Consider the following 13,182-nt stretch of genomic DNA (forward strand, 5'->3'; position numbering starts at 1 on the left):
GTAAGACCAATTATGTGCTCAGATCTGCTCCTGTTTTTACGCAGTGTTGATAAATGAGACCCAATGTGTGCACACAAAAGTCATGCGTATGTCTATTGTCACATAAAGTGGTATTTATAAAGGAAGAATGTGTGGGCAGAATGCTCCCCCACAGTCTTCGGATTACACACACACATTTTTCAGGGCAAGTCAGGCCTGATCTGATGAAGTGGAATGAAATATAAGGTGAAAAAGATATTATTAAGATAAACTAGGCAGTCATTACTAAAATATTTCTGTTCATGCACACCTGTCTTCAAATTTTTCAATATATCGTTCAAAATGCAATGTAAATTTAGTATATTAGCCCTCTTATGAAGTATTTTATTTTATTATAAATTGTGGATGCTTTAAGGTGCATATCTCTTGTAAATGAAATGTCACATGAGCTGACTATTCTAAATAAATAAAGGATTATGAAAATTTTGATGTATTGTGCTTTATATTTGCTGCCATATGCCCTGAGAGCTTAAGTTCTAACCATGGGGAAATTAGCTTGATTTCATCTGCCGCTGATAAACAGAGACGTGAACCTGTCAGAAAAGTTGACTTCAGTGACATCATGAGGCACCATTACTGAGACTATTATCAGAGACATTATTGAATCAAATGAGAAAACCAGAATTTTTTGCAGCTCCAAAATCTGTGTTTTTGTGGACTTTGATGGCGAATATGTCGAAATAGTGAGCAGGTCTGTTTTGGGAGGGTCCATCATAAGCAGTTACTATTTGTGCAGTTTCCTCATGGATAAGATTTTTGAGGGAGAAGTGGAGGGATTTTGTACATGCCTCAAGGAAAAAGCAGAGAAATTGTAGCCGAGCATAGCATGACCCTGACCTTAACCCTAATCCTTCAAAAACTACTTGGAGCCAGTGTTGTGGAGAAAGAAAGGATTTTATCTGTGTATTTGAGAGAAAGTGACTGCTTTTGCAATTTTAACATGAGAGACATGCGGTGGACATGGGACCCACCCCCACCTGTTTAACAGCATTACCAGCTTACTGGATCAATGGCTGTGAACTGACAAATGACAAATGAAAGCAAAACAACATCAGTGGTTCGCAGATAGAGTCAATTAGAATGAATATTCTTCCACAGATGCTGTACATTTTTCAGTGTCTGCCAGTCAAAATACCACCTAAGCAGTTCTTAAATGGGACAGATTAATAGTGAGGTATTTGTGTCAAGGTAAAAGGGCCAGAATTAAGTTCAAAATGCTGCAATTAAGAAAAGGGGGGATTGGGCCTTCCATGCTTACAGAAATACTATTATGCAGCCCATCTGAGACCTTAGTCTTCCTGTGTTCACTAACATGCACTGCAGCCTGGAAGGAAATAGAAGGCACGATGATCAAGGGAATCCCAATAACAGCCCTGCTAAGTGACAACAAATTACAAGGAGAACAGGAGATCCTTGAAGAGTCCATAATGGGCAGTTTTCTGAAGTTGTGGCAGGAATTTGTCAAATTTCAGATTAAGAGACGCATCAAAAATTATGAGGTGGTGTGCCTATGATTCAGACTTTATTTCAAACCGAATCAATGGCAGGTTTAATATATGGATTTCAAAAGGTTTAATGACCTACGTAAGTGTATATGGTACCAGAGCACCCTAGGCCGAAGATCGATGATCGATTTTGTGATCTTATCATCTGATTTGAGTCCGCATGTTCTGGACACTCGAGTGAAGAGATGGGCAGAGCTGTCAACTGATCACCATCTGGTGGTGAGTTGGATCAGAGGGTGGGGGAGGACTTGGACAGACCTGGTAAGCCCAAACGGATAGTGCGGGTGAACTGGGAATGTCTGGAGGAGCCCAGTGTCCGACAGATCTTCAACTCACACCTCCGGCAGAGCTTCTCTAGCATCCCTATGGAGGTTGGGGGCATTGAACCAGAATGGGCAATGTTCAAAGCTTGCATTGCTTAAGCTGCAGCAGGGAGCTGTGGCCTGAAGGTCTTAGGTGCCTCAAGGGGCAGCAACCCTCGAACACCATGGTGGACACCGGTGGTCAGGGAAGCCGTCCGATTGAAGAAGGAGTCCTTCCGGGGCATGTTATCCCGGAGGACTCCAGAGGCAGTTGCAAGGTACGGACAGGCCCAAAGGACAGTAGCCTCTGCTGTGGGGGAGGCAAAGCAGCAGTGCTTCTGGCAGACCGTGAGGCACCTCAGGAGGGGAAAACGGGGAACCATCCAAGCTGTCTAAAGTAAGTATGGGACTCTGTTGACCTCAACTGCGGATGTAATCCTGCGCTGGAAGGAACACTTTGAGAAACTCCTGCATCAGACTGGAGCGCCCTCTATAGTAAGGGCAGAGCTGGAAGCTGATGGAGGATTTTCATCAATTTCCCTGGTGGACGTCACTGAGGTAGTCAAACAACTCCGCAGTGGCAAGGCCCCGGGGGTTGATGAGATCCGTCCAGAAATGCAGAAGGCTCTGGGTGTGGAGGGATTGTCTTGGATGAGACGTCTCTTCAACATTGCGTTGAGGTCTGGGGCAGTGCCTAAGGAGTGGCAAACTGGGGTGGTGGTCCCCATATTTAAAAAGGGGGACCAGAGAGTGTATGCCAACTACAGGGGCATCACACTACTCAGCCTCCCTGGTAAAGTCTACTCCATGGTGCTGGAAAGGAGGGTTCGGCCGATAGTCGAACCTCTGATTGAAGAGGAACAATGCAGGTTCCGTCCTGGTCGTGGAACAACTGACCAGCTCTTTACTCTCACAAAGATCCTGGAGGGTGCCTGGGAGTATGCCCACCCAGTCTACATGTGTTTTGTGGAATTGGAGAAGGCATATGATCGGGTACCCCGGGAGATACTGTGGGAGGTGCTGCGGGAGTATGGAGTGAGGTGGTCCCTTCTCAGGGCCATCCAATCTCTGTACTTGCAAAGCGAGAGCTGTGTTTGGGTGCTCGGCAGTAAGTCAGACTCGTTTTTGGTGGAGATTGGCCTCCTCCAGGACTGCCCCTTGTCACCAATCCTGTTTGTGATATTCATGGACAGGATATCGAGGCATAGTCGGGGGGAGGAGGCTTCCGGTTTGATGGGCTCAGGGTCTCATCACTGCTTTTTGCAGATGATGTGGTCCTATTGGCTTCATCGGCCGGTGACCTCCAACACTCACTGGATCAGTTCGCAGGCCGAGTGTGAAGCGGCTGGGATGAAGCTCAGCACCTCTAAATATGAGGCCATGGTTCTCAGCAGGAAACCAATGGATTGCCTACTCCAGGTAGAGAATACAGCCTTGCCCCAAGTGAAGGAATTCAAGTACCTTGGGGGCTTGTTCACGAGTGAGGGGATGATGGAGCGTGAGATTGGCCGGAGAATCGGCACAGCAGGTGCAGTATTGCATTCGTTGTACCGTACTGTTGTGACGAAAAGGGAGCTGAGTCAAAAGGTGAGGCTCTCGATCTACTGGTCAATCTTCGTTCCTACTCTCACCTATAGTCACGAGGGTTGGGTGATGACCAAAAGAACTAGATTGCGGGTACAAGTGGCCAAAATGAGCTTCCTCAAGAGGGTGGCTGGTGTCTCCCTTAGAGATAGGGTGAGAAGCTTGGCCATCCATGGGGAGTTCGGACTAGAGTCGCTGCTCCTTCACATTGAAAGGAGCCAGCTGAGGTGGTTCGGGCATCTGGTAAGTATGCCTCCTGGGCGCCTGCCTAGGGAGGTGTTCCAGGCACCATCTGGATGGGAGGAGACCCTGGGAAAGACCCAGGACTAGGTGTAGAGATTATATCTTCATACTGGCCTGGGAACACCTCGGGATCCACCAGTCAGAGGTGGTCAATCTGGCATGGGAAAGGGAAGGCTGGGGTCCCCTGCTGGTGCTGCTGCCCCCGCGACCCAAACCCGGAAAAGCAGCTGAAGATGAGTGATGAGTGATTCTGTTATATGTTATATGTTTGGGTGACTTATTGTTTGAAACATGGGACATGAGAGACAAAAAACCGCTGGCTATACTATTGGCAGCCAGTAACACATCTATCACGAGGAAATGGTTAAGAGTAGAATCACCCACCATTGATGAATGGATTGAAATTGTTTATGAGATTTATGTTATGGAGAAGATATCTTTTTCAAGCTGAGAAAGGAAAATTTTTTAGGATCCAGACCAAATAGTTGTAATAATAACTCTCTGATAAGTGCTTGAGTTTCACATTCATTGAAATTGTGCTTGGTCTTTGCAGAGTTTTCAATGCCATGCTCAATAATCTTTGGTGCACACAGAATTTTCACATACAAAGGATTAACTGAGGTTATGTCTGCATCCATTCATTGCAAAAGATGGGAGTGAAATGGAGTTTTCTGCACGAGGGCAGTTTTCTAACTGGCAAAAAGAATGTATGTGCACATATCCACCATTGTGCACACACAGTTAGTTTTTTTTTTTTTTTTTGTAGCTCCTGGTGACATATCTGCATGGTATGACCCCTGTAAAGCATAGACCAAAAATAACAAAAATCTGATTTTGATAAGGAGAGGAGCTCCACTCACACAAAGTCGTGGAGGCAGGCCCGTATCTGTACCTCACTCCATAGGCAGAGTACAGGGCCGTCACTGCATTTCGAGCTGCTGACTCCTGGTGAGACCAGACCACGAGTATGTTGTTAATCTGAGGTTAATTCCAAGAAAATCCATGTATTATCATCCTGGTTTCTCTTACCACACAGTCGAAGTTGGGGATTGTGGCATACTTGTAGGAATACGGGTAGAGAAGCATCTGGGCGTATGCGTGGATGGATACGTATGCTCTGATGCGTTTCTTGTATTTGCGCAGGAATTTAGCAACAGCCTTGACTTCAGGCTCCGACTCGGGAAACGGACCGCAATACGTGTCATCACAGGGGTGAGAGGAGGCACCCTCGTCTACAAAAAACACAGATGCGACCTGTTTAACATCCATGTTTGGATAAAAAGATGAAATCTTTGGTCTTTGTGACCTTCAAAATTATATTTGAAAATATCCCGGCACTGTTAATCTGGCTTCTCTGTATTCTGGTCAGAGTCCAGTTGGAGACAGCTGGTAACGTACATTTTGGTGATAAGTAAAGCAGATGCAGACTCAAATCGCCACACACACACTGAACCTGCTACAATGAAAATGTGTTTGTGGATGATGGTGGTGTCACCTCCTATCCATTTAATAAACTACATTATTTACTGCATCTGAACAGTGAACATCAATCTTTGCGACCTTGACCGATACGAATGAAAGGTACAATAATAAACATGAAGCTGTTTTCAGTCCTTACAGTGAAAAGCTGGTCTTCACAAGAATAATTTAAAAAGCATTAAAAATATGCATGGACTGGATATTCAGTAGTGTTGTGGAAGCCAACGTCTTTGTTGCCGAGGAAAAGTTTACTGACCTTGAGTTTGCAGATGATCCTGTAATCTTTGTTGTGTGTTGGGGGGGCGTGGCTGGCTGTGTTGGTGTTCTTTTCTTTTCTTTGCTCTCCAGGTGGCATGAGGGCTGATTTGTCTGTGGAGAAAGTGCTGGCTGAAGAGTCCTCACCCTTATTAGCGTCATGTGGAACACCTGTGGCAAGGGCTCACGTGCGGCCTTGAAGACTTGCAGCTGAAGCAGATAATTGGATGGCGTTCTGCATATAAGTCGTGTGATTTGAGCAGAACTGCCGGGAACTCGACCTTGTGACGTTCGTTTGTGAGATGCTGAGGACCGCGCCTGGGTTTGACATATCGAGCCCGTGAAGCAGGGAAGGGTGAGGACACATGCTGTCAGCACACGCTAAAGGTAATTAAGTGATTAAGTAACTGTTGATAGTATCTTGGTGTTTTGTTACACAGTAAACTGAAATTGTGAAGAGAATTGTGCAGCTTGCTTCTCACTGCGGTGGCGTGCAGGATAAGTGATCCTCCACTTGTTGTGAGAGGCTGCTCATTTGTATAAAGTTAAAAAGAAACATTGACCTGAGTGTGTTGCTGATAGCGTGTGTTATGCGAAAGATAGAGTTGTATCTACTGACTCACCTCACCTTCTCTTTGCCCCACAGAGAATCGGTTCGTCGTGTCCACCTGGGGGGTGTTTGGCGGTGGTAGTGAGTCCAGGAGCGCTGGGCTTTAATCCTTGCGGGCGCTGGAGAACGTGCCACTTATCACTCCACCAGAGGGACGCTTTTATGTTTTACATTTGTAAGCACAGGTGAAAAATAAATTGTTTCTGTTGGGAACCGCCTTCTGGTTATCTTTACCGCTGGGTTCTGTCAGACGCAAGTCCGCTCCTCAAACCGCGTCGACACATAACAGTAGTTCCCGGCCATTCCATAATGGACCCAGCGGAGAGGCGGTTCCTTTTGCTGAAAAAAGGTGCAAGAACACTTGGAGAAAATATGGGAGCAATTACAGCATCTCGCAAATCGACTTGAACAAACAGACGCCCGTGTTACGGAGCTTGCAGCGCAAGCCGTTCCGCTTCCTGCAGCTCCAGCTGTGGCATCATCGATACCGGGGCCGATAACTCCGTCACCCAGGGATTCGGTGTTCGAACCGGTTATTTGTCATCCGGAGCCTTATGCGGGAGACGCCGAAGCTTGCGCTTCATTTCTGATGCAATGTTCTTTGGTCTTTACTCAGCGACCGGCTTCCTTCTCTTCCGATGGAAGTCGTGTTTCCTATGTAACAAATCTGCTCCGGGGCGACGCCTTGGCTTGGGTCACTGCGTTGTGGAGTAACAACTCGCCATTGTTAGGGTCCTTTAAGGATTTCTCCCGGGAGTTCCGATTGGTTTTTGACCATCCGGTGAAAACGAATACCGGTGCCCAACGGTTGCTGAATCTCAGGCAGGGGAGGCGGAGTGCGGCGGAGTATTCCGTGGATTTTCGGATTTTTTCTGCTCAATCCGGTTGGAATGCCGTAGCTTTACGGGGCGTGTTTGTAGACGGGTTAAATGAGGCACTAAAAGACGAGCTGGCGGTCCGTGATGAGCCAAACGATTTAGATGAGCTAATATCGTTGGTGATTCGTCTGGATGATCGGATGAGGGAGCGTGGACGCGAGAGAGGACGCCCATCAGAGCGGTTTTTTTTGTCTCGGGGCTTTCCCCAACACAGGTCTGGGCCGCCTCTTCTTCGCCCCACTGAGGCTCCTCCGACGGGACCTTCAGCTCCTCCTGTTGACGAACCCATGCAGCTCGGACGAGTAGAGATGTCTGTATTGCCCCGACACGTAAGCGTCAAGAGAAATAACGGCGACGTAACTCCAAGTGTTCTGGGACAGGCAAAATAACACAATAAAAAAAATAAATAAATAAATAAAAAAAATTCCAGCACAAGTAAACGTTTTGTTTTCTTTAATTAGGGGTTATGAGTGTTTGGAGAGTTAGGGGCGTATCTGGTGGAGTGATTGATGGGCTCACTTAATTGTCAAGTTTGTATGTGGTTTAGGTATTTTTCGTTTGGGTTGTTGGGTCGTTTTATTTTGTTGTTTTTTATTTCTCTACATCCCTAACCCCGACCTCACTTGCCCCAAGACCGTTCGTCTTGTGGGTTGTGGGGTGGTGCAGGTTGGTCACGCTGAGCATTCTCAGAAGACCTCTGCACCTAGGGGGGGGTGTTAGAGGCGTTTCTTTGGTTTGGTTAGGGCCCGGTTCCACTCCAGCCTCGGTGAGCCTTTGTACCGTTCGTCATTGGTGTTGCCGGGGTGTGGTGCAGCGGAGACTTACCTCAGTCGGAGGGGTGGGCCGATCTGTTGCCGTTTGCCATTTCGGCAGTTCCACCCCTCCCGAGAGGCTGGGGTATGGTCGAGTTGTGGCACTGGACGCATTTCCAGTTCTCTGCTGCGCCTTGGGGTTGAGCTGGGTTAGTTCTTTCCTTGTTCCCTTCTCCGGCTTACTATTTTTGGGATGTTTGCCAAAATTGAGCCGCCGGGGGGCTCTGGGAGGGACCTGGGGTCTTTCGGGGTGCTGGGGAGGGTAACGGGATTTATGGTCGTTTATATCCCCCCGGGGTTGTTTTTGGTTGTCCTCCGGGGGTTGGTTTTTGATTTCGTTTTGTTTTCCTTCCGGGTTCCACCTCCGGGGTTGATGGGACGGTCCCCTGGGGGGGAGTTGGCTTGGGACCACCCAGCCATGTATGACCAAGTCTGGGGTTCCGGGGTTGTGGGGTGGGTACCTCCTGGGGTTGATGGTACGGTCCCCTGGGGGGGGCGCCGTGTTGCTCCATGTGCACCTGGGGACCTTTGTTGGGCTTATGGTTTTGGCTGTTCCTCCTGGAACTGGCAATGAAGGCCTTCTGGGGGGGGTTGGGCTCTGCAGGTCATTCTGGGGGGGGTTGTTTGTTATTCTTCTTTTATGCATTTTCGTTTGTATTGTGTTTGAGGAACTGTGTTGGGGGTTTTGCGTTTGGGAGTTTTTCTTTTCTTCCCGGGGTTGATGGGACGGTCCCCTGGGGAGGTTGTTGGGTGGGTTTTTATGTTTTGTTTTGTTTTTCTGTGTGAGTGACCTTGTTTTTGGGGAATGTTTTGGGGGCTTTTGTTGATTCCAGCCGGCCTTCCTGCTGCAGTGCCTTTCCTGCTTTCTGCCGTGGACCCTGGAGGGGGGTGCTGTTCTCGGGCCTGGTTGGTTCGGTCGCCGGGAGGCTTCCCGTTGATGGGGGGGTACTGTTGTGTGTTGGGGGGGCGTGGCTGGCTGTGTTGGTGTTCTTTTCTTTTCTTTGCTCTCCAGGTGGCATGAGGGCTGATTTGTCTATGGAGAAAGTGCTGGCTGAAGAGTCCTCACCCTTATTAGCGTCATGTGGAACACCTGTGGCAAGGGCTCACGTGCGGCCTTGAAGACTTGCAGCTGAAGCAGATAATTGGATGGCGTTCTGCATATAAGTCATGTGTGATTTGAGCAGAACTGCCGGGAACTCGACCTTGTGACGTTCGTTTGTGAGACGCTGAGGACCGCGCCTGGGTTTGACATATCGAGCCCGTGAAGCAGGGAAGGGTGAGGACACATGCTGTCAGCACACGCTAAAGGTAATTAAGTGATTAAGTAACTGTTGATAGTAACTTGGTGTTTTGTTACACAGTAAACTGAAATTGTGAAGAGAATTGTGCAGCTTGCTTCTCACTGCGGTGGCGTGCAGGATAAGTGATCCTCCACTTGTTGTGAGAGGCTGCTCATTTGTATAAAGTTAAAAAGAAACATTGACCTGAGTGTGTTGCTGATAGCGTGTGTTATGCGAAAGATAGAGTTGTATCTGCTGACTCACCTCACCTTCTCTTTGCCCCACAGAGAATCGGTTCATCGTGTCCACCTGGGGGGTGTTTGGCGGTGGTAGTGAGTCCAGGAGCGCCGGGCTTTAATCCTTGCGGGCGCTGGAGAACGTGCCACTTATCACTCCACCAGAGGGACGCTTTTATGTTTTACATTTGTAAGCACAGGTGAAAAATAAATTGTTTCTGTTGGGAACCGCCTTCTGGTTATCTTTACCGCTGGGTTCTGTCAGATGCAGGTCCGCTCCTCAAACCGCGTCGACACATAACAATCTTTGCACAATCAATTGATACCCTGATGAGCACTTGAGAAGCTGAGTGAGGAATTGACCCGTATGGGTTTGCGATTGCCCTGGATCAAGATGAAGATCTATGTTTTCAGTGACTTCCTGAACTCAGCAATTAGAAGTGTATCTATATTTGATGAAATTGCTGAATTTGTCAAGAAATTCACTTATCTCGGCAGTTGCATTAATGTCTCTAGGTCCTCTGACTTTGATTCACCAGAGATCTTGGGAAAATTGTATTCTACCTCCATTGAGTGTAAATGTCCAGTAGATGGAGATATTGCTCCATTTCAAGAACCCAACATACAAGCTGCTTGCTGTGGGGCATGACTTGAACCTGTTGCTTATAGTGATAGATGAGGATGTTGAACAGATCTGTTTGGAGGATGCCGATGCCTTTGCAGGAGAATGAAGGTCCAAGTCTTTAGGGTCCTGGTGCTTCCTGACTCGCTGTATGGTTGTGAAACATGGGTGCTCATCAGTGACTGCAAGGGATGACTGGAGGTCTTTTGTGCTACGTCTCTTCTGGAGGATCCTTGAGTACTAGAGGGATGAATTGTCCACGAGTGGTTCCTCCTGGACACTCAGATGAAGAGTACCACTTGGGAGTTATAAAACATCAGCTACAACGTTCATGTGGCCTTTTTCTGATTGTGGCCCAGGACACAGGTATCTCAGTGTTGAGGGTCCCAGTGGCTGGAGAAGTCAAGGAGACGCCCACTCTTCAACTGGTTGCAGCAGATACTGTAGATGGTTACTTTTGAGAAGTGGAGATGGACTGGTTGTTTGCCTGGGTGATTGCCATCCAGCACCCAGGGATGTTCTGTGGTGTGGTGGATTCAGCAGCAGGTGGCACCATTGCATGCTCCCAGACCTGACCTGAAAAATTAATTACAGATTATGGATAACAGAAAGTCAGCTGTATCTAATTACTTAATTGAACCATTTTTAAACATTGCCAGCTAACTTGGTTTTTACCTTGTAGCTTTTGCAATAGCCTGATATCATCACGTTAAAATCCTCGACAAACAATGCAGCATCCAACATTAGAAAAAGAATACAAACAGATTTAACTCACGTTCAAATGTAACGGACTGTCAGGTGTTATGCAACAGTCATTTAAAATTTCAGCAGTTTTATAATGTTTGTTGTTGACTGTTTGGTTAGACCCTGGGTGCAGAGAAAATTGTTTGGTGCTAAGAAGATTTTTGGTTCAAGTCCCACTGTTAGTTTATTTCACATTTGGTGTTTTCAAACTCACCACACCACTTCACCTTCCAGTTTCGATTAGCATCCACACCTCGGCAGTGGAACTTGCGATTTCTCGACCGTGTTTTCCTCCAGAACCGGTCCTGCGGCAAAAGGAAGGCACTGTCAGCATTTAGACTTTGGGCCTTTCTATCAAAGTACTATCATAAGGTACAGACCATTTCTGATAATAGAAAGACTTTTACTTTACATTACCACATGAAGTGACCTGACAATGATGTAGTTATTCATTTATTTATTTTTATATTGCCTGTTCTAATTTTTGTTTCTTCTGGAGGTTTCGAACCATATCGGTGGGTGATATGATATGAATCAGATTTGGACCATATACACTAATCAATGCAAAATAAATAAATAAATACAATGCTAAAAATTATTTTGGCGTGTTGGCACAGCTCATGAGAAAATCACATCGGACTGACATCCACAAAAAATTCATTTACATCGTACTTGTAATATACAAAATTAGCAGATCCATGTGACAAAAATAAATAAATAAGTAAATAAAAATATGATTTAAGTCCCTCAAGCCAAGATTGCAAACCTGTGCTTATATGTGAAAGCTACACAGAAACACACACACACACACACACACACACACACACACACACACACACACACACACACACACACACACACACACACACACACACACACACACACACAGTTGACAGTTTCTTGATCTTTTATTCTGAGTACCTGAAGCTGCGAATAGCAGCATTTAGTGAGTGTGGTGCACTCAGGGAACATTTCAGTACCGTGGTCCAACTGTAATGATATCCGTCCACGTTAAAGATGGGCATGATGTAGAAGTTGAGCTGGTTGAGCAGTCGTCTCATCACAGGGTTGTACTGATGTGAATTAAGGGCCTGTAATGAGAGTATTACACTGTACGATTACAGAACATATAAAACTGTGATGTAAATTATACAGTAATTACACCGGATTATAAATGGTGGATTAAAAAAATTTCTTTATTATCACAGTTCTTGAAAAAGCGTCAATAAAAGGTTAATATAGAGTTCAGATGGTGACAGAGGTGTTTACCCCCCCCCCCCCCCCCCCTGACTTTAACTTGCCTTCAGAATAAAATGGTACTCTGACCTCCAGTGGACAATTCTTGTTACTACATTGCAGTACATTAACATTTACATAATTGTCAGACTGTTAATGAAATTCCAACCCACAATATAAATGTATAAATGAAATAATGAATGAATAAATTCTGATTGATGAACTTTTGCATTTTCCCTGAATGCAGCGCTGTCCGTTCACTGAAGCACCAGTTGATGACACATTGTTCAGCATTGCAAATAAAAACAATAAAATAGGGGGAGATAAAGATTTGTCACATCACTCTCTATGATAGGTTACAGCTCCCAGGTCTGTTTAGGAAATCAGTAAATAGAGTTTAATATCATGTCTGAAAGGACTGAAGCTGCCAGTAAAGGCAGAGTGGCCTTGAACTATGAACCTTCCGATCTGGTTGAAGGCTCCACCTCCCCATTTTCCTTAGTAAAGTATTTTCTCCTATGTTGTGTGTTTGTCTTTTACCAAGTACTAAGTTTCATTTGTTCATGATTTATGAAGTACAAGTGATACTTGATGGAGGATATGTAGTTTGTTTTAGTATGTTAAGGAACCTGTCACAACTTGGCGATTTAGCCAGCGTATGCCGATATATGAAAAATGCGCCGAATACGCTGGATATGTCGAATATGTTATGCGGCTGTCACACCTTGACAATTTAGCCAGCGTATGTTGACAGCCCCGTTTCCACCGAGTGGTCTGGGTTGGTACTGCATGGTATGGTACGGGTCGGAACAGTTAAGTCTAGCTTGGGTTGTGTTTCCACCACCAGCAGAACCCTTTTGTTTCACTGGCAGAACATGTAAATATTGGCAAGCATTGAGCACGCGTGATGAGCAGGCTGTGATGATGAATCCGACTGAAACAAACAGGCAAGATTAAGACTTTATATTTACTCTGTGAGTGAATGGTTTTAATATTTGAAACAGTTTGAAATAGAACTGTTTGCATGAGGACTGCAGCATTCAGTTGTTGAACCAATCAATGGACAGTATCAATGGGCGTATTTTGACTTATGAATAACTTAGAAGTAAAGTGCATCAACAATCGCAAACCTTACCCACAACTTAGGCCCCATAAAAAACCCATTAGTTTATCATCCCCGCCCTCATGCCGAAATCGATCCACATTTATTTCATTTTTGTTTATTTCATTTATACAGCGCCAAATCACAATAAAAGCTGCCTGAAGGCGCTTCACACAAGTGAACCTTACCAACCCCTAGAGTAAGCACACAGGAGACAGTGGTAAGGAAAAACTCCCTCTGGTGATATTGAGGAAG

At 45.9% G+C, this 13,182-nt stretch overlaps 1 protein-coding gene across 1 annotated transcript in view; it reads right to left on the reverse strand.

The window, feature by feature from the left end:
* The window catches only part of cpa6 (carboxypeptidase A6), an 84,673-nt gene that overhangs the window by 7,127 nt on the left and 64,364 nt on the right, over positions 1-13,182 (reverse strand). Inside the window, exons 7-10 of the mRNA XM_034169809.1 lie at positions 11,570-11,680; positions 10,804-10,894; positions 4,703-4,905; positions 4,534-4,618 (exon numbers count right to left, since the gene is read on the reverse strand). Of these exons, the coding sequence (XP_034025700.1) occupies positions 4,534-4,618; positions 4,703-4,905; positions 10,804-10,894; positions 11,570-11,680 (490 nt within the window). The remainder of the gene's footprint in view (positions 1-4,533; positions 4,619-4,702; positions 4,906-10,803; positions 10,895-11,569; positions 11,681-13,182) is intronic.

The sequence above is a fragment of the Thalassophryne amazonica genome, chromosome 1 (assembly GCF_902500255.1).
Source record: "Thalassophryne amazonica chromosome 1, fThaAma1.1, whole genome shotgun sequence".
In the NCBI taxonomy this organism is placed as follows: Eukaryota; Metazoa; Chordata; class Actinopteri; order Batrachoidiformes; family Batrachoididae; genus Thalassophryne; species Thalassophryne amazonica.